Source organism: Hyperolius riggenbachi, chromosome 9, assembly GCF_040937935.1.
Source record: "Hyperolius riggenbachi isolate aHypRig1 chromosome 9, aHypRig1.pri, whole genome shotgun sequence".
Lineage (NCBI taxonomy): Eukaryota > Metazoa > Chordata > Amphibia > Anura > Hyperoliidae > Hyperolius > Hyperolius riggenbachi.
The window spans coordinates 57,470,293-57,492,307 of record NC_090654.1 but is presented as its reverse complement, the minus strand read 5'-3'; the positions used below and the strand labels follow the sequence as shown (position 1 = coordinate 57,492,307).

General features: G+C 48.7%; 1 protein-coding gene and 1 long non-coding RNA gene across 2 annotated transcripts in view; both read left to right on the top strand.

Annotated features, from left to right (window-relative positions):
- LOC137532395 (uncharacterized) overlaps positions 1 to 11,088 on the top strand; it is a 42,437-nt gene extending 31,349 nt beyond the window's left edge. The window contains exons 3-4 of the long non-coding RNA XR_011023917.1: positions 2,681 to 2,836; positions 10,857 to 11,088. This is a non-coding gene — a long non-coding RNA (uncharacterized lncRNA). The remainder of the gene's footprint in view (positions 1 to 2,680; positions 2,837 to 10,856) is intronic.
- A 312-nt stretch (positions 11,089 to 11,400) lies between these two features.
- The window catches only part of LOC137532393 (thiosulfate:glutathione sulfurtransferase-like), a 53,532-nt gene continuing 42,917 nt past the window's right edge, over positions 11,401 to 22,015 (top strand). Inside the window, exon 1 of the mRNA XM_068252830.1 lies at positions 11,401 to 11,782. Coding sequence (XP_068108931.1) covers positions 11,746 to 11,782 — 37 coding nt within the window. The 5' untranslated portion in view covers positions 11,401 to 11,745. The remainder of the gene's footprint in view (positions 11,783 to 22,015) is intronic.

Genomic DNA, 22,015 nt, shown 5'->3' with positions numbered 1-22,015 from the left:
CTAGTGGAATCCGTTTGAGGGGGTCCTCTGTCTCCCCTGACATATTGCCGCTGCTTGTGCCCCCTGACTTCTCTCTGGGCTGAGTATCATACATTTATTCATTAACTGTACACTTTGCTATTCTATGGGCCACTTCACTGTTTGTATAGGTGTCTCTCCTATGGGATGCTCTTTTAATGTGGCTTTAATGTTTTGGATCATGATGCAGTGTCTGTATTGGATCAATCTATTGTAATAATAAAGATATCCTTACTCAACCTCCAGTGGTGCATTGAGATGGGCTTTCTTCTGCAGTATATACTTTGGAGCTCCAGCTAGTAGCTCCCAATGTTCTCCGCTCACCCTCGTCCGCTGGTCCTCCTTGCAGCTGCTTCTGGGTAGTGACAAGGCACTTTTGGTGACATCAGCTCCCAGTTCCAACTGTGCTGCGTTCCTGGTGTTTAGAAAGCTTTACGACTTCCCAGCGTAATGGCATAGGTGCTCTGCACTTTACGTACCAGGAATGCTGCAATCTGGGAGGTTGGAACTGTGTGGGAACGTCACCTGAAGTGCCTCACCACTACCTGGAGGCGGCCGCTATCTGACAATCCCAGCAGAGCCACAAGGAGGAACAGCAGACGAGGGTGAGTGGAGACTATTGGGACCTACCAGCTGGGGCTCTAAAGTATATCCAATGGAAGAAAGCTCATCTCAACACAGCACTGGAGAATGAGTAAGGATATCACACACTGGTGGAGGAGTGATAGCATATTATTGTAGCTGTAGTGGTCCGCCAATGCTTAAAACTGCACACTATCCTGAACGTTTAGGAAAATATCCTATGCTTGGATCCAGTATATTAGATGGCTCACAGGAGAGTGTAGTGTGTGTGTGGCGCCTGTTTTGATATTGCTATCCAGCCACTGTTTACAATTTAATACCCATGCAGGGTAACAAATCATAGAGTTGGATAAATGTACATGTAGGAAATATTTATTGCATTTAATAAGACAAATTTATTAAGGTTATGTAAATACAACCATTTTAGCAATCAGTCTATCTATTTTAAACTGCATACCCTTCGTTACCCTGTTTTCAATCGTAGTCTTTATAGAGATAAGAAGTATTGGGTACCTCAGTTTCACAGGAAGCAGCGGGTGAAACAAGACACACCCTAACACACCCTACAGAGTCCCCTCAAGTGTGTAAAGTCGCTATCGCCTCCCATCATTTTGGCGCAGGGTGACACAAATGATAGCTCACCCTGCTGCCGCACAAATTCTGGGCGGCACTAATTACTATTCCCCACCCCCCCCCCCACCCCACCCCAGTCATAGCAACTCAGCGGGAGAGGTAATTTTGGGTCTGGAAATCTCCAGATCCCTGGCCCCTGATTACCTGTACATGGGGTGTACATTGCTGCTATCGCCACGCTGAACTCAGGCGCTATGTGGCGTGCCGTGAAGCCCTACCTCACCTTCAAGCGCCCTGCACCTGCATCATTAACTGCTTCCAGGCCACGGTAATTAAAATCTATGCCCTGTTTGTGGCTGCTTATTCCTACTAGGGCGTAGATTTCAATTACCGGACAGTCCTGACGCTCTAGCTGATCTTTCCCTGGAATTCTGTGATGGGGAGAAGACTTGGAGAAGTTCTCGGCAACGCTGAAAGGTGAGTTGCAATATCGTGCTTCCACTCGCTTCACTCTGCATATGGCGGGGTAAGGGGGAGGCCACCTAAAACGGGGGCATCTGGCCAGTGGTGTAGCAATAGGGGTTGCAGAGGTAGCCACCGCATCGGGGCCCTTGGGCCAGAGGGGCCCCGTAAGGCCCTCTCTCAACTGCAGTATTAGCTCTCTATTGGTCCTGTGCTTGTAATAATCACTTCTATAGATGCATTGAATGATAATCATTAACAAGCTGCTCCCCATGCCCTTCTTGCACCTCTGACACTGTGGTTGTCCTTGGCAGGTTTTGATGCGCCGTATCAATTGTTATGTATAAAGTGCTGGGGGAAGCCCATGTATAACTCGCACTGGCGCCCCTAGCTCCTAAGCTACGCCACTGCATCTGGCTATCTATACTAGGGGTAGACTACCCAATACTGGGGGGTACAGTTGTAGGTTTATACTTGAGAAGGGGGTGCAGGCTACCTAATCCTGGGGGGCACACCTGGCTATCTTTATTGTGGGGAGGCTACCTAATGCATGGGGGCACATCTGACTCTATATACTGGGGCGGGGCAACATAATCCTTGGGGGCACATCTGGCTATATTTACTAGGGGGCTAAACAATCCTTGGGGTCTATCTAATCCTGGGAGACACCTCTGGCTATCTATACTGGGAGGAGGCTACCTATGCCAGCGCAAGTGGTGGAATCGTTCAGGGTGTCAAAGGGGCCCCCAAGTTACTTTTGCCTGGGGGCCCCAATGGAGTTAGAAGCGGCCCTGTATGCTACAAATGTATTTGCGTCCTTACCTCCTGACAACACTGACCTATCACATGCCTACCTAGGAGGCCACACAAAACCAAATACTGTTATGTTAGCACTAGAAAGGGTGCAGGGAATGGCATGGTGACACGGGAGCTTACAATCTATTGTGCCTCTTGTGGCTTGCAGTCTTGGTCACACACAGTCATTTGGCATCCTCTGGGTTGTGGTCTGTGGGTCATTCTCATGTGCACCTGTTTTCTCTTTCAGTACCCTATGAAGACAGAGCAGTCTTCTACCCGCAAGGCCTCCGAATCAATTCACTGACCAAGGAGGACAGAGGAGTGTATAGATGTGATGTCTCAGGACTGGTCAGCGATGGGCAACCTGTTTTCCTGCAGCACAAAACCCAGCTATTCATTACAGGTAACAACTACTGCTCCCTGTTATTCATTTCCAGAACCATCCAGGCACTTCCAATTTAGAGGCACCATATTTGTGCGTAGTTCAAAGGACAACTGTAGCGAGAGGTATGTGGGGGCGGCTGTTTTTCTTTCCTTTTAAAAACCATACCAGTTGCCTGGCAGCCCTGCTGATCTATTTGGCTGCAGCAGTGTCTGAATAACACCAGAAACAAGCATGCAGCTAATCTTGTCAGATCTGACAATGTCACCTGATCTGCTGCATGCTTGTTCAGGGTCTGTGGCTAAATATATTAGAGGCAGACGATCAACAGGATAGCCAGGCAACTGATAATGCTTAAAGCGGGATTGTCAGCCACAAAACCAAATTCTATTTAAACACTGCAATGTGTTGAAAATGTTGCCAGAAATCTCTCCCTGCAAGTAAAAGCTCTACAATCTATTCAGGATCAGGAATCTCTTTGCTGTTATTATATTTTTTCAGTCCCCAAGACTCTTTTCTGTGCCATTGCCAATGACCCTCCCACCTTCCTGCTTCTCACTGACTGGCTGAGCAGACTGCAGTGTGGAGCTGCCAAGCTGAAAAATGATCCTCTGCTCAGTTGTTTACAAGCAAGACTGAGGTGACTCAGCAATTGGAGGAGAAAAGAAAAAAAGTTAATTGAAGAAATTATATCAGGATTTAGCCTCAAACTGTGGGCAAAAGACATGGTTCCCACCTGAAACAGAATTCTCTTCATTTACTATATAAAATTCCCAGAAATCAAAACGTGGACAGTACAATACATGTGTTATGTAGGTAGATCAAGTATTTATCTACTTATATATGTGTGTTTTTCCCTGGCATAGTATGGCTAATCCTCCTGCTTTAAAAGGAAATAAATATGGCAGCCTCCACATACCTCTCACTACAACAGTCCTTTAAGTTCTTATTTTGGTGCTGGTTTGTTTTTAAAAAATTCTACTGCCAAAATGGTAAGATACCAGCCGGCCTCCCTACTTGCCTGTACACTATTTTGGCAGTTCAGGAAGTGCTTTTGGAAACAAAGAAAATCCTGTGAATCCCCCATAAGGATATGGACCAGTTCAAAACATGTCACATCTGTTAAATTTTAAGGCTTGGTTTACACAAAAAAGGTGTCCAGTCCTGTCCTGTTTGTGACAGCTGGCATTAGTTCTGTCAGATTTTAACTGCTTACTTTTTTGCTGTCGTGGTCCTTTAACATGTAAAAAAAATAAAGACAAAAATCACTTGCACCATCCAATAATCTTTTAACCTCTTAAAGTGAACCAGAGACGAAGCACCCTCATGTATTTTATCATATATATCAGTGGGAACATTAGAGAAAACACCTACCCTGCTCTCTCTGTTTCATCCTTCACTGCTCAGTCTGCTTCTTATCAGCCCTGATAAAATCCAGACTGAGCATTCAGTCTGGCTTTGCTCAGGAATCATTATAGCTGAGTCATTGTAGCAGAACCAGAAGGGGGCAGGCTTGGGCTTGAAAAGACATCAGAGAAGACAGACTCAGCTATGATTCCTGAGCAAAGCCAGAATGAATGCTCAGTCTGGGATTTTATCAGGTCTGATAAGAAGCAGGCTGAACAGTGCAGAATGAACAGAGCAGGGTAATGTTCCCACTGATATATATGGTAAAATACATGAGGGTGCTTCATCTCTAATTCACGGACCACAGGCTTTACCTCTCTTCCCCCCCCCCCCCCCCCCCCCTTAGGTACCAGGCTATTTTATTTCAAATTAGGGCTCTGCAGCTTTAATGGCTTGCTGCAGAGCAACACATACGTGCAGTCCCTCCCCCCCCCCCCCCCTTTTCTGCCCACCAACAGAGCTTCCTGTTGGTGGGCTCTGATCGCTGATGGAGGCTTTTTTTTTTTAAATACATTTTATTTCTCTCTTTTTAGACAACTGTCTCCTAGCGGCGATCTCCATCATTCAAGTGGTGATGCGCCAATCAGCGGGCGCAATCTCCAGCAAAACACGCCCCAGGACTTGATGCCAATTGGCATTACACGGTCCTGGGGGAGTCACAGTCGTAAAGTAGTAAAGGAGATGCACACACCTGCTTTTACAGTCTGCAGTTCTCCCAACATCATGGTAGCAACACTGCAGGTTGTTGCCGATCGCCTTTGTAACCTCAGGCCCCTTTCATACTAGCGTGTTGAGTTACCGTTTTGCCACAAGGTAACGCTAAGCCAATGAAAGTCTATGGTTCATACCTGTATACAGGAAGTAGCGTCAGACGCCAGAGAGAAACATCCGCGCTGAAACGCAAGAAAGGTTTGTGTATTTACCGCAGCCAGCTGTCTGCACAGACGCTAATTGATGCTGGAGGGGAGCGCAGAGGGGAGAGCGATGTGTGGCCAAACTCTCTCCTCACGCTGCGACCCCTCCAGCCCCCCCCAAAACAGCCCAGAGCGGGCCCTGGGGGGGGGAGGTCCATCAGAATTCCTAGTTATGCCCCTGATGTGGGGCCCCTTACAGTTTTATACTGTGAAAATTGTAACTTCTACAGTGCCTGATTTGGAGGGCCCCTATGGATCTTGGGGCCCTGGGAAATTGCCCAGTTTGACCCTATGGACGCACCGGTCCTGCCCAGGGATTGCAATTAGCATTACTTTGGCATAGAAATTCAGGCCTAATGCCTGCAATAGAAGAGAGGCTAGTTCTAGAGTGACCAGACGTCCCGGATTGCCCGGGACGCGTCCCGGATTCGGGGTCCGCTGTCCCAGGCAGCATGAGGTCCCGGGAAACGTCTCACTTTCAGCAGCGGGACGTCCTGGCCTTGGGACTCTGGTCACTCTATCTTCATGAACTGGCAGCGGCGTCTACAGACGCCGTGCCAGTTCATTGCCCGCAGCCCCGCTCCAGCCTCCTTCTTCCGGTGTCTGTTCCGACACCGGCAGGCGCGCAGGGCTACGGCAAGATGGCTGCTGAAGCCCTGTACTGGAGACTATTTGTTTGGAAGGTGGTCCCGGGAGCAGCGCGCCAGAGGCCGGAGACTTCTGCCAGGTGAGTAAATGCTTTCTTTTCCAGGTGAAATTTGCTCCCATTACGGTTTTTTTCTGGTGAAATGTTTGCCCGCATTGCGTTTCTTTTCTATTGAAATGTTTGCCCGCATTGCGTTTCTTTTCTGGGGAAATGTTTGCCCGCAGTGCGTTTCTTTTCTGGGGAAATGTTTGCCCGCATTGCTTTTCTTTTCAGGTGAAATGTTTGCCCGCATTGCGTTAATTTTCTGGGGAAATGTTTGCCCGCATTGCGTTTATTTTGTACTGACATGTTTTCCCGCATTACGTTTATTTTGTACTGACATGTTGCCCGCATTGCATATATTTTATACTGACATGTTGCCCGCATTGCGTTTATTTTGTGTTGACATGTTGCCCATTGCGTTTATTTTCTGGTGTCCGGGGTAACTGTTACTGCATTTATTATGTAATGGTCATAGATGGCTATGTTTGCTGCTTTGTGGTTACGGTATACTATTAGCATCACACAGTTTCTGCACACCCATGATGCAAAGTCTTGTTTGTCCACATCATGGCGTAAACACTGCTTTCTTATGCCTCACTGTTACATCATTACGTTAGCTCCGCCCCTACAATGTCATGGCCATGCCCATTTCCCCCGGTCTTCATCGCTGTGCGTTCTCAGTCCTCCCCACTTTTCGCGCGCGCCGCCCCCCCCCCCCTCCCTGCACCCCCTCTCCCTGTCCCAGGTTGGACCCACAAAAATCTGGCCACTCTACTAGTTCACAGTGCATCAGTTGCATTCAGGGCCATGCCGAGGCAGAGACGAGAGAGGCTCCAGCCTCAGGGCGCAGTGTAGGAGGGGGGGCACAACTCACTCAGCTATCATTCCCCTATTGTGTTTGAAGAAGAGAAAAATAAGAGAAGGGGATACATGGCAGTGACTGCAAGCCAGATAACTAGAGATTAAGGGGTTGGGGGCCCTGGGGTCTAATAGCAACCAGTGTGTGACAGCTGGGGTGGGAGAGATGGAGAGGGGGGCACTTTGGTGTCTCAGCCTTGGGTGCTGGAGGACCTTGACCCGCCTCTGGTTGCATTGCAGAACAATTCTGCAAGTCAACTCACTGTCTATACAACTCTGTGGGCCTGTTCACAGTGCTAAGTTGTAACAGACTGCGTTATCCTAACTCGCTGCTTTATCCTAACTCACTGCATGCAGACTTTTAATGTCTATGTCCAGTCTCCATTGCAGTTTACACTCGTTATGCAACGCACCACTGTGAATCCCGCCTTTGGCCCCGTTCACAGTGATCAGTTGCGTTCCCTGTGACAGCCGGAATGCAATGTGCGTTAGATCCAGCGGCACGTTACCTGCACGTTCCATTATGTACAGTGAAGCATACAATTCAATGAAAAGTATGCTTCACTTTCACTGTTACTGCGCACACAGTGCTTTACTATGCCGCCCGCCATTATACCGTATCGCCCATGTGAGCTGTGAACGAAATTATAGGTGGAGCATTGTTGTGCAATACCAGTTGTGGTGTTTTATGCAATACCAGTTGCCTGGCTGTCCTGCTGATCCTCTGCCTCTAATACTATTAGCCATAGACCCTGAACAAGCATGCAGCAGATCAGGTGTTTCGGACATTGTCAGATCTGACAAGATTAGCTGCATGCTTGTTTCTGGTGTTATTCAGACACTAATGCAGCAAAATAAACAAGTGTCAGCGCCAAGGCAGAAGGCGACCGCAGCCGAGAAGGACAATGTCCAAAAGTCCACACAAGCAATGAATATATAAAGTCAGCGCAGGTCTATAGTAATACAGCTTTCATCATTTTTTGGTATACAGGATCTTCGAACAAAAGGGTAAAGAAGCAAGGCTTACCAGATTCCAACAACCCACATTATAAGGTTGTAAACGAGTTTGATAGGTGGTCCGCAGAGCTTTCAAATGGTGTCGTTTCACCAGCGATGTTGCACACTACAGATTCCTCCGGAATATAGTAGATATCCTGAGATCGCAGAGACTCACCAAAGGGGAGTCCAGTAGGATAGTGACATGAAAGAGATGTACGGCACATCTAAGTGTAAACCGTCTTTATTACATAACAAGCAGGGGCGGCGCCAGGGGGGTGCAAGGGGGTGCTCGAGCACCCCCTAGAATTGTCCAAGCACCCCCTGGAGTGAACTGACTTCAGGCGTCTAAAAGACGCCAAGTCAGTTCACAGCGGCAGCCCGAAGCAGCAGAGCAGGGCTACGGTAAGATGGCCGCCCGGAGCCCTGTTCTGCAGACTTCGAGTCTGCAGTGCATGGCTTCGGGTGGCCATTTTCCCGTAACCCTGCTCTCTGCATGCAGGCAGGAAGTCTCGTCGGGAAGGAAGAGGATCGTGGGCGCGCGGGCGCTGCGCGCCACAATGAGGTCGGGACTCGGGACAGGAGGTCGGGAAAGAAGGTCTTCTGGCTGTAGGTGAGTAAATGGGTTTTTCTTTTCTTTTTCAGGTGATGCTGATTGTGCATATTGGGGTCATATCTGCTACGGATTGTGCATATTGGGGTCATATCTGCTACGGTTTGTGCATATTGGGGTCATATCTGCTACGGATTGTGCATATTGGGGTCATATCTGCTACGGATTGTGCATATTGGGGTCATATCTGCTACGGATTGTGCATATTAGGGTCATATCTGCTACGGATTGTGCATATTGGGGTCATTTCTGCTACCGATTGTGCATATTGGGGTCATTTCTGCTACCGATTGTGCATATTGGGGTCATTTCTGCTACCGATTGTGCATATTGGGGTCATTTCTGCTACCGATTGTGCATATTGGGGTCATTTCTGCTACCGATTGTGCATATTGGGGTCATTTCTGCTACCGATTGTGCATATTGGGGTCATTTCTGCTACCGATTGTGCATATTGGGGTCATTTCTGCTACCGATTGTGCATATTGGGGTCATTTCTGCTACCGATTGTGCATATTGGGGTCATTTCTGCTACCGATTGTGCATATTGGGGCCATATCTGCTACCGATTGTGCATATTGGGGCCATATCTGCTACCGATTGTGCATATTGGGGCCATATCTGCTACCGATTGTGCATATTGGGACCATATCTGCTACCGATTGTGCATATTGGGACCATATCTGCTAACGATTGTGCATATTGGGACCATATCTGATAACGATTGTGCATATTGGGACCATATCTGATAACGATTGTGCATATTGGGGTCATATCTGCTAACGATTGTGCATATTGGGGTCATTGGACGTTTTTTGTTAAAATCTGCTCACATTACGTGTATTTTCTTGAGAAAACCTGCACAATTATGTGAATTTTCTGGGAAAAGGGTCACCAAAACTTGGGCCCTCTGTCTTTGCGTTGCACTTTTAAAGGGAACCCGAGGTGAGAATAATATTGAGGCTGCCATATTTATCTCCCTTTAAGCAATACCAGTTGCCTGGCTGCCGTGCTGGTCCTCTGCCTCTTATTCTTTCAACCATAGACCCTGAACAAGCATGCAGCAGGTCAGGGGTTTCTGACAATATTGTCAGAACTGACAAGATTAGCTGCATGGCTTGTTTCTGGTGTAATTCAGTTCACTACTACAGCCAAATAGATCAGCAGGGCTGCCAGGCAACTAGTATTGTTTAAAAGGAAATAAATATGGCAGCCACCATATCACTCTCACCCTGGGTTCACTTTAAATTACAGTTAGCCCCGCCCTCATCCGGTCATGACCACGCCCATTTTGCAAAGAAAAGAGTCTCAAATTTTTATTTCTACTTATATAGCATTTTTTTGTTGTTATAACATTGCATCATTCTCTCATATTTGCAATTACAAACCACACTCTGTATTTTAAACTATGAAGCAGAGCACAGCTAATGACCCTTTAAACTCCCCTGCAGTAAAACCTTATCTGAAGCTGTCTCTCACTTTCTTTGATGTATAAATGCTTCAGCAAATAGGACTGTCTCCAACCCAAGTTGGGTCGGAGACCTCAGAGAAGCTCTTTTGCATGTAAGAGTTCCTTAACTCTTCCCATACTTGAAACAATATGAGGTCCAGTGCACACCAAAAACCGCTAGCAGATCTGCAAAATGCTAGAGGTTTTTGAAGCAGATTTCAGAGCGATTCTAGGCATGTGGAAAGAGGTTTTCTAAACATGCGTAGCGTTTTTTGGAGCTTTTTTTTTGTATAGCAGATTTCATATTTTGTTACAGTAAAGCTGCAACTGGACGGCTTCTGTAACAAAAACGCCTGGAAAACCGCTCTGATCTAGCGTTTTCAAAGCGGTTTTCCACTTCCCTATATTTTAACATTCAGGCAGAAACGCCTCAGAAATCTAAAAAATGCTGCAGCCCCCGAATTTGCATTGAAGGGAAAAACGACCCGCTCTGGTGTGCACCAGCCCATTCGCTTTCATTGGCCAAGTAGTTTCCCCCTCTGCAAGCGGTTTAAAAAACGCTCCAGAACGGCTCCGGTGTGCACCAGCCCTATGACTTGTTTGCTACTGATGCTCTATTTCTGAGCTGTACTACACATACAATGCATTATCTCATAAGTTTCATTTCACTTCAGATTCCCTTTAAATCATTTATACTACACAGTACAGTATGTGATGATGATTAGAGATGTTGGCGAACCTTTCGGCAGCGAATCTCTATGGGCCGATACTACTTCCGGGTTGCTATGACGGCTGCGCTGGGCCGGCGGTGCGCGTCTTTGATCGCGCGGCTGTTGCTGGGCACTCTCTGCGCATGAGCGTGACATCACTCATGACGTCGCGCACATGCACAGAGTGGCAGAGTGCCCGGCAACAGGCACGCGATCAAGGATGTGCACTGCCGGCCCAGTGCAGCCATACTACTAGCGTCATAGCGACCCGGATGTAGCACAGGGTGAGGTGTTCGCCTGCAAACGGTTCAGGAACTGTTCGCTAACATCTCTGATGATATACAGTCGGATGGCTTGTGAGGGATTATAAAGTGTAAACTAATTGAGGTCTCTGTCTCCCTCTAGTGGCCAGAAAAGAGAAGAATGCAAAAAGGTGGCTCCATCGTATATTAGTGTAATAAACTAGACTTCCTTGGAAATAACTCAGGATTTGAAGAGGATCATCTTTATTTTAATTTTTCTGCACATCCCTATATATGATAATTTAAAGGTCACATTGGACAGTGCTACAATTTATTTGCACTAAACAATACATTTCAGCAATGTGTGTAACTGAATGGAAGCGAAGCCGGCACCATCAGATATGTATTTGCTCTTTTAATCGAATAAAAACATGCAGACAGCAGATATGCGACGTTTCGAGGACACAACCTCTTTTTCAAGCTGAGCTGTGCATGACAAAACATAAGTGACCAAACAATCCTATATATACACAACACGGACATATGGCAGCCTATCAGCATTAAGCTACATCATTAACCAATGAAATCAGGTCCTACCTAGTGGACCTGATAGAAAACCACAAAGCTGCCTCTCTGATAGGATCTTTTGAAGTGGAGACATCCCACCCTCTCATCCACGTCAGTCCCAGGTGGGGGCAAACGGCTACTCATTGCTGGGCAGAATCATGCGGACATCCGTCTCCATCCGGCCACACCCATCGGCGGACCTGAGAGGGGACACTCCGCACTACGTAGGGGAGAGGGCGGCAACCAGCCGTCCACTCCCCTTCTGCCCAGCAACGCGTGACGTATGCGGAAGAAAATCCGCTTATACGCCACGCAGATGTAAATAGAGAGCCTAAGTGCCCGCCCCCACTCGGGAAAGAGAGCGTGTGTCTGTTGCCAAGCAACATATGCAGTGTGTCATATGAACACAGTGCTATGTCTCTAAATGCTGCTAATAGTCGTTCCTAGATGGCAGCAGCCAATTAGATGTTAGTATATGGAACTATATGGGGGAGGAACGGAGACAGAAGGACAAGGGGACCGGTAAGAGAAGTGGGGGTTTGGGGGGTACGGGGGGGGAAAGGGGCGGGGGGGAATGGGAGGAGGAGGGAATAAGAAAGGTAATAGGGGTTGGGGAATTGAAGGGGAGGCAGCCACTTGGGGACCCACTGGAAAAGAGGAACAATATTAGGTAAATCAAAAGAACAGACAAAAAACATATCTCAGTGAGGCTGCACTACATGGAGCGACGAGTAATCAAACAAACGGCGTAAGATCAAGCTCTCTATTTAGGCCTCTCGGCTCCATGGTGTCCAGTCTCTTAATCCAGTGGGCCTCCCTCCACAGCAGCCTCCTCTCCCTGTCCCCACCCCTTCTTAAGGGGCGCACCTGCTCTATAATTTGAAACCTGAGTTGGCTAACATGGTGATTAGCTGCCACAAAGTGATATGGGACAGCCTGGTCTACTAATTTCTCCCTGATAGCATGTTTATGTGAGGATAATCTTTTTTTTTTAAATTTCTGTGTGGTCTGTCCCACATATAACAGCCCACATGGGCATTTTAAAGCATATACTACGTAGGCTGTATCACATGTGTAGTGGCCATAGATTCTGAATTTTTTTCCAGTGTGTGGATGACTGATGTATTCACCCTTAGTCACAGAGGCACAGTGTACACAGTTGAGGCATGGAAAAGTGCCCTTATGTTTAGTATCTACTATACCCATGTCACTGCCACCCATATCTGCATGTACCAACCGGTCTCTCAGATTAGGCGCTCTTTTATAAGACACCAATGGGTAGCGTTGAAAATGGGATATCTCTGGAAAGCTATCTGCCAATAGGTACCAGTGCTTCCTGATGATCTTGCTAATCTCCTCACTCTGTGTACTGTATCTCGTGACAAAGGGAACACGATCTGCTGTATTAGTCCTGGTGCTTCTCTGTCTTCCCTCCAGTCCCCCTTGTAATCTGTCATGTGCTGATTCTAGCACTCCAGTTGGGTAGCCTCGTTGGAGGAATTTGTGTCATCTGTGTCATCCTCCGCTGCCTAGTCGCCCCGTCATCAACTATCGTCTGTACCCTACGTAGCTGTCCAATAGGTATAGCTCTCCTAGTCATTTCGGAGTGGAAACTCCCGTAATGTAGGAGTGAATTGACATCGGTCGGTTTAACAAAAATGTCCGCATGATTCTGCCCAGCAATGAGTAGCCGTTTGCCCCCACCTGGGACTGACGTGGATGAGAGGGTGGGATGTCTCCACTTCAAAAGATCCTATCAGAGAGGCAGCTTTGTGGTTTTCTATCAGGTCCACTAGGTAGGACCTGATTTCATTGGTTAATGATGTAGCTTAATGCTGATAGGCTGCCATATGTCCGTGTTGTGTGTGTATATATAGGATTGTTTGGTCACTTATGTTTTGTCATGCACAGCTCAGCTTGAAAAAGAGGTTGTGTCCTCGAAACGTCGCATATCTGCTGTCTGCATGTTTTTATTCGATTAAAAGAGCAAATACATATCTGATGGTGCCGGCTTCGCTTCCATTCAGCTGTAAAGATTCTGGAGTGTTGCCAGAATAGCCGAGGCACATCGCTGTTTGAACTGAGGGGAGTGCTCCACTACGCTTTCTACAAGCAATGTGTGTAACGTAATGTCTGTATTTAATCCGTTTCAATAAAAATCCTTGAAAATAAAGAAGTTCCATGCATAGTGTTTTCCTTCATTACATAGGGCTTGATTCACAAAGCCGTGCTATTGCTTAGCACAACCATGCTATGCATTTAGCACGCAAGGTGATGCGCGCGAAGGTTTGCGTGCGTAAAGATTTACGTTTGTGCACTAACGAGGCAAAGTGCGCGCATTACCGCGCGACAACCTACATTAGCGTGCACACGTAAATCTTTACGCATGCAAGCCTTCGCACGCGTCACATTGCGTGCTAAATGTATAGTACGGTCGTGCTTTGCATTAGCATGTCTCTGTGAACCAGCCCATAGTGTTCATCAACAATTACTGTGGTATGTAAACAGCCATAAACTGGCACCACTGTGGTATAATTCTGGTGTGTACAGCTTTTATTATCATTTATTTATATAGTGCCAACATATTCCGTAGCTCTGTATATAGTACAAAACAAATACTGGGGAACATACTGTATATACATGAGAAGTTCAAGACACAGTACAGTCATGGCGTCCAGTAATACAAGTACAAATACATACATGGTTAATGTGCGGATTGAGATATCACTAAAATTGGTACATGTTCATATGGTAAATTACACCAAAATAAGAAACAATAGGAGGAGGTCCTCCCCTTGCAACCCTTAAATAGAACCTGAAGTGAGAGACTTATGGAGGCTGCCATATTTATATCCTTTTGATCAATACCAGTTGCCTGGCTGTCCTGCTGATCTCTTTGGCTGCAGTTGTATCTGAATCACACCTGAAACAAGCATGCAGCTATACTAGTCAGACTTCAGTCAGAATCTGCATGCTTGTTCAAGTATGTAGGCCCTCTAGGGTTTGAACTTTGGCTTGTCACATGACAGGAAGAAAAGAGTACACACAGAGGAAGATGTCTAAGCACTGGACCTGGCAGGACAAGTGTCAGCAGTCCAGTGAGAGTACTGCCGCTATTCTGCATTGATTGTTGCTGAATAGAATGCGGCTAGCGACGGGCTCCTGACCCGCCGGCTCCCTCACTGTCCTCCTCCACCTCCTGCATCCTCCGCAATTTGTCCCAGTAAGTCCTCTGGTCTGGGGTGAGTTGATAGCCACTCTGTCTGAGCGACTCTGGCCGCACATGTCCTTGATTGCGCTTCTGTCGCCAGGAATGTCCTGCGCATGTGCAGTACAAGAACATCTCCCCTGAACGCCACCTTGATGCTGAGCACAACTACTTGGAGGTGCATATACCACGTGGCATGTGTGCGTGCCTGTGGGGGCGCTCAGGGAAGACAGCAGACAAGACCAGGAGGCGCCGCAGCTGGTCAGGTGAGATTAACAAGATGGGGGGGGGGAGGGGTGTCTCATTCACATTTGGGGGGACAGTGGCCAGGAGTCCATCGCATTCGTCAGCCTAAGTCTGACCACGTTGGACTGATTTTCCAGCTTGCTCGATTGATACATTTGACTGATTTCGGCCCAAAAATGCTTGTTGCAGCACCGATTTTCATCTGACTCAGTAAAATTTTTGAATCAGATGGTCGATTGGGTCGCAATATCACTAGATGTGGGCAGCACCGTGGAGTAGAGGTTAGTGCTCGTCACTTTGCAGCGCTGGGTGCCCAGTTGGAATCCCAGCCAGGGCACTATCCGCATGGATGTTCTCCCTGTGTCTGTGTGGGTTTCCTCAGGGTACTCTGGTTTCCTCCTACATCCCCAAAACATACAGATAAGTTAATTGGCTTCCCCTGAATTGGCCCTAGGCTACGATACATACATGATACATGACTATGGCAGGAATTAGATTGTGAGCCTCTCTGAGGGACAGGTAAGAGACAAGACAAGATACTTTGTACAGTGCTGCGGAAGATGCATTCAATTATGTAAATGTCACTCGACTGCGCACGTACCATGGTTAATGAGGTTGTGCATGTCCAGAAGACTGCCTAATAATCAGGCCTGGATTTACCTTACAGGAGTCTATAGGCGCTTCGTCCTCCATGAATCTATAAACCCCCACCGAACTGCCCCGCAAGTACTGTATGTTGGCTGTCTCAGCTGTCACTTCTCCCTTACTTCCCTTGCCCATCATATGTAGCTACAGGTGCCCCTTAGTATTAGGTAGCCAAAAGTTCCCTCAGTATTAAGTAGCTAGAGGTGCCCCTGACTGAAGTCTGGTCAGTGGAATGCAGAGAGCAGGGAGTGTACATTCTCATCAGGACTCTGCATAGGGAAGAATTGAGGGAGGCTCTCGGAAAGGAGAATACGCTGCCTTTCCATCATCAGGCGCCTATAGGCTCGCCAGGACAGCCATCGGGGGGGGGGGGGGGACTGACACTGCAGTGAGGGGTCCAGGGTTTCTGGGGGCCCTGGGCCCCCCCCAAAAGCGATGGAAGGGCCGCATGTGCTGGCTGCGGGCCTGTGGCTCACTAACCAGCACACCATGTTCCAGCAATGAGAGAAGAGTGACATCAGCACTTAAACATGGGGAGCAGATGAGTGAGCCCGCTACAACAGCCTTTCTATACTGGGGCACCACCTATATCCGGCTACAGGCTACCTATACTAGGCCACCACCTATACCTGGCTACCTATACTGGGGCACCACCTATACCTGGCTACCTATACTGGGGCTGGAACCACCTATACCTGGCTACCTATACTGGGGCACCACCTATACCTGGCTACCTATACTGGGGCTGGAACCACCTATACCTGGCTACCAATACTGGGGCTGGAACCACCTATACCTGGCTACCTATACTGGGGCTGGAACCACCTATATCTAGCTACTTATACTGGGGCACCACCTATACTTGGCTTGTTAACCGGGGCCTACCTGTATTTTGCTAGTATTTGGCTCCACCCACAACATACCATGGTCACTCCCACTTTTTGCCGCATAATGCTGTGCATGCCTCTTTCTTCATGCACATTTTTCTCTGCAGCGGACTTCATGCACGGACACGGGGTGGGGTAGCTAGTGGGCGGGTACAGAAACCAGTGGGTGGGCCCAGGGAGGGGGGCCCAGGCCTGATGATGTGTGAGGGGCCCCAACATTTCTGATGGCAGCCCTATAGTGCCTTATGGTAAATCCTGCCCTACTAATATAATTGCATACAGAACTGGAGTGAGGGGCTCAGAGGCTGCAATGATTTAGAGCAATAGCAGAAGCAAATAATTTTGATTAGTCCAGTTTCAAGCTGTATCCTTCTATATAAGATTAACCAAATACTTCCATGACCTTGAATTACAAGCATGTCATTAACCACTTCAGGATTCTGCGTACGCTTAACTACGCCCCTGAATCCTGAAGTGGTTTCCATGGAAACGGCCGCTCGTATGAGCGGCCGTTCCATGTCAGTTCACGGAGGATGTCTCCGATCGCGGCTCGCAGGGTAAATGTAAACACGTGGGGAAGATCTTCCCCAGTGTTTACATATATACGTAATATGCAGCAGCGCCATAGAGGAGATCGGCGATCCCCGGCCTCTGATTGGCCGGGGATCGCCGGCATCTGATAGGCTAAAGCCTATCCTATCCGGCGCAGGACGGCTTTCCGTCCTGCGCAGCACACAGGGGACGGAAGAGGGAGGGAAGGAGGCAGAGGGAGGACTAGTGCTGCGGAGGGGGGCTTTGAGGAGCCCCCCCCCCGCTAGGCATAGCAGCGCGGCGGCGATCAGACCCCCCCAGCAGGACATCCCCCTAGTGGGGAAAAAAGGGGGGAGGTCTGATCGCCCTGCCTGATTTCTGATCTGTGCTGCGGGCTGAAGAGCCCCCGCAGCACAGATCAGCCAAACCACCCGGAATCCGGAAGTGGTTAAATTATCATTACAGCAAATAATGGACCTGATACCTTCAGAAAAGGGCATATTATTATTATTATTATTATTATTATTTTTGTTATTATACTGCACTTGGCACTGATCTATGATTGCATTCATCTATGCACTGTAAAATTAAAATTGTGAAAAAGGTGTAATCTATTGATATGTGCAGCCAGGGGCGTAGCTAGAAATGACTGGGCCCCATAGCAAAAAAAAAATTATGGGCCCTCCCCCCCCCCACGACCTTCCAACCCCACGGACCTCGGACCTCCCACCCAAACATTTTGTGGGGAAATCTGATTTCCCCACAAAATGCAACCAGATTGTCAGCAGATTTCCCTACAATATGCAACCAGATTGTCGGCAGATTTCCCTACAATATGCAACCAGATTGTTGGCAGATTTCCCAACAAAATGCAACCAGATTGTCGGCAGATTTCCACACAATATGCTACCAGATTGTCGCCAGATTTCCCCACAATATGCAACCAGATTGTCGGCAGATTTCCCCACAAAATGCATCCAGATTGTTGGCAGATTTCCCCACAAATTGCAATCAGATTGTCGCCAAATTTCCCCACAAAATGCAATCAGATTGTCGCCAAATTTCCCCACAAAATGCAATCAGATTGTCGCCAGATTTCCCCACAAAATGCAGTATATGTAGTTAGGTCTATAGTGGGCTAACATTAATTACCTGGAGGGAGGGTGGTTGGGCAGGCTGGCACACTATTTGCGGTGCAGGCACTGCACCGGGTAGGCAGTTAGGTAGCTGGGTGGGAGGGTAGGCAAATAGGTAGACGGGTGGGCAGTTAGGTAGCCGGGTGGGAAGTTAGGTAGAAGGGTGGGAAGTTAGGTAGCCGGGTGGGAAGTTAGGTAGCCGGATGGCAGGGTGGGCAGTTAGGTAGCCGGGTGGGCAGTTAGGTAGCTGGGTGGCAGGGTAGGCAGATAGGTAGCTGGGTGGGCAGTTAGGTAGCTGGGTGGCAGGGTAGGCAGATAGGTAGCTGGGTGGGCAGTTAGGTAGCTGGGTGGCAGGGTAGGCAGATAGGTAGCAGGGTAGGCAGATAGGTAGCTGGGTGGCGGGGTAGGCAGTTAGGTAGCTGGGTGGGCAGTTAGGTAGCCGGGCAGGCAGTTAGGTAGCTGGGTGGCAGATAGGTAGCCAGGTGGGCAGCTAGGTAGCTGGGTGGGCAGTTAGGTAGCCGGGTGGGCAGTTAGGTAGCCTCAGTTAGGTGGCAGGGTGGGCAGTTAGGTAGCCTCAGTTAGGTGGCAGGGTGGGCAGTTAGGTAGCTGGGTGGCAGGGTAGGCAGATAGGTAGCTGGGTGGGCAGTTAGGTAGCTGGGTGGCAGGGTAGGCAGATAGGTAGCAGGGTAGGCAGATAGGTAGCTGGGTGGCAGGGTAGGCAGTTAGGTAGCTGGGTGGGCAGTTAGGTAGCTGGGTGGGCAGCTAGGTAGCTGGGTGGGCAGCTAGGTAGCTGGGTGGGCAGCTAGGTAGCTGGGTGGGCAGTTAGGTAGGCGGGTGGGCAGTTAGGTAGCCGGGTGGGAGGGTGGGCAGTTAGGTAGCCGGGTGGGAGGGTGGGCAGTTAGGTAGCCTCAGTTAGGTGGCAGGGTGGGAAGTTAGGTAGCCTCAGTTAGGTGGCAGGGTGGGCAGTTAGGTAGCCGGGTGGGAGGGGAGGTAGCTGAGTAGTTAGTGGGGTAGGGGCCCGACCCTTATCCCCCCTGCCTCACCTGGGGTCCCCCCTCCTTCCATCAGCGGCTAGAGATGGCCCCACGGCAGCCCTACGTCACAGGGGGCCCGCAGCTACCTGTCCTGAGAGGACTTTTTTTTTTTTGTTTTATTTTTATTTTCGCCCGCCCGCCGGCCGCCCCCCGCCGGCCACCTCGGGTCCCCCCTTAGCGGCGAGAGAGCGGCATACACAGGAAGCTCCGGCCGGCGGGGTAAACAGCCGCTAGAGGTTCAGCTGCCTCCGGGCTACTGTGTCCCCACTGTATTGCTGCTCGCAATAGAAGCGGTGCGAGCAGCAATACAGTGGGGACACAGTAGCCCGGAGGCAGCTGAACCTCTAGTGGCTGTTTACCCCACCGGAGCTTCCTGTGTATGCCGCTCTTTCGCCGCTGAGGGGGGACCCAAGGTGAGGCGGGGGGGCTGCGCCGCCGGGGTGAGGGTGAGGGAGGGGGGGCCCGGCCGGCGAAAAATAAATAAATAAATGAATAAATTAAAAAAAAAGACCTCTCAGGACAGGTAGCTGCGGGCCCCCTGTGACGTAGGGCTGCCGTGGGGCCCCGTAGCAACGCTATGGCGGCTATCCCCATTGCTACGCCACTGTGTGCAGCAATCCTCTGCTACCAGCATTGTGAGGGCTGGTTTACATTGGGACGATTTTTAAGCGATTTGCTGATCGCCGGCGATCAGCAAAGCGCTGCCATCAATCGCAGGTTTTGAGGGTGATTGCTCTGTGATTCCTGTTCTATTGAACGGGAATCACAAGTGCAAAGCGCGCAAGATTTAGGTTAAAATCGTGATCGCGAGCCGAACGCGATTGCGGGCTAGTGGCGCCGAGTGCATGGCCGGATTTCAGGCAAGGCCATAAAGGCCATGGCCTAGGGCACAAGGAAACAAAGGTTGGCCTGGCACACTCATGCAGTCAAGCTGCCAAACATGTGACCCGCAGTAGTCGGGCAAGTGTCTGGGTATGAAGGGGTTGCAAACGTGGGCAGCTTATTGTCTGTGATCTGAGCTGTCACTCATCATCACCGTCAGCTGCTCTTCGACTCCAGCTCCAACCTATCAGAGCCGCGAGCATTGATTTGGCCCATAAATGGAATAAAAACTATAACCATTCTGATAATTTCAAATTAAATCGATCCACAAAACAGATTGATAAAACGATTGACAAATTGGTCATTTGTAGTTGATTTGCACCCATAACACTGTCCAATCCAATCAATTGGAAGGTTGATTGCTCAGTAAAATTGCATTGTTAATAAGCATCTTTGATACATTGATTACTGGGGCCAATAAAAGTGTGTGTGTGTGGTAGGGGGTTTTCTGCTTGTTAGGGGGCGGCTGGTGTGATGTGGCGAACTGTTCGCCCGTCGAACATCCCTGGGGGCTTTACTACTTCCGGGTCGCTCTGAATAAATGAATAAATACAATGTATTCGTTAAAGTGCTCAGGAAGTAACTATACAAAGTGCTTTTTCAGGCGCTTTGCGATTTTCTTATATCTTCCATTGAACCAAAACTCTCTGAAATCGCAAACACACTGCCTGTACCATTTTTTAAGAAATCAAAACAGTCACATGTGAACAGTCTCATAGGAAAAGATCGCATATGAGCTTTCAAAAATCAGTGTGAACAAACCCTTAGGGTCCATATCCATTAACCACCCTGGCGTTCTGATTAAATCGCCAGGGTGGCTGCGGGAGGGTTTTTTTTAAATAAAAAAAAAAACTATTTCATGCAGCCAACTGAAAGTTGGCTGCATGAAAGCCCACTAGAGGGCGCTCCGGAGGCGTTCTTCCGATCGCCTCCGGCGGCCAGAAGTAACACGGAAGGCCGCAATAAGCCTGACGTCAGCCGCCTCCGATCCAGCCCTTAGCGCTGGCCGAAACTGTTTGTTCCGGCTACGCTGGACTCGGGCGGCTGGGGGGACCTTCTTTCGTCGCTGCATGCGGCGGATCGCCGCGCTGCAGCGGCGATCAGGCAGCACGCGCGGCTGGCAAAGTGCCGGCTGCGTGTGCTGCTTTTTATTTCATTAAAATCGGCCCAGCAGGGCCTGAGCGGCAGACCGCTCAGCTGGTTAAGAAACACAATTGCGTTTTGTTCTGTTTTCCACTACCGCAATTCCATCAGGTGTATGGTGCAATTGTGGTGCGTTAATTTCCTAATGGAGAAAAAAAACAAAACATGAGAACATCATTTTAATTGCCAAATCATGAGAAAATTGCATTGTGATTGGTATCTATAGGAGCTCAAGCACAGAAAAAATGCAGCAGGGCAGCGATTGCAAAAAATTTGTATCACAAAGGCATCACTCTAATGAAAATGTTCGCTGCAGGCAGGGGCGTAACTAGAAACCACTGGGACCTCCTGTGAAACTCTCGATGGGGCCCCCTCCTTGCTTTCTGCACAGGTAAACTGAGAGCCAATGTTACTGTAATCAGTTGGCTAGTGCACACTTGAATGTGTTCTCCCCATGCAGATAAATACAGACAGCAGTGAAGCACTGGGGGCATTTTCTCTATCAATTACATTAGCATGCATGTTTTCACACAGACGCACATGGGGCTTGATTCACTAAACCGTGATAACTGATATCTCACGGTCGCGCTAGTGTTTTGCACGCGTGTTAATGCGGGTAATGGTTTTTGTGCGCAATCGCGCATGAAAACCATTACAAGTGTTATAACGTGCGCATAACACTAGCGCGACCGTGAGATATCAGTTATCACGGTTTAGTGAATCAAGACCCTAGTGTGCAGAAAATGCATACCGAAAACCAACAGATGAGTGTTCTCCCAGCCTCAGCTTATTACACTCACTCTGTCCATCTCTGATGGAGCAGAACTGGCCCTGCAGACTTCTGGGCGCTGTACACTTGCAGGGCCCCCTGCTAAACACTGAATATGGACTTGCAAAACTTTGTATGATTCCTTATCAGTGGCTGAGCAGATGCAGTCATTAGAACAATTTGTGCAGAGAGCAGAATTTTTTTTTCTCTCTGTGCCCTTAGTTGTCAGTCTCTCAGGACGGGGAAAATAAACTTCTCCCACCATGGGGCCCCC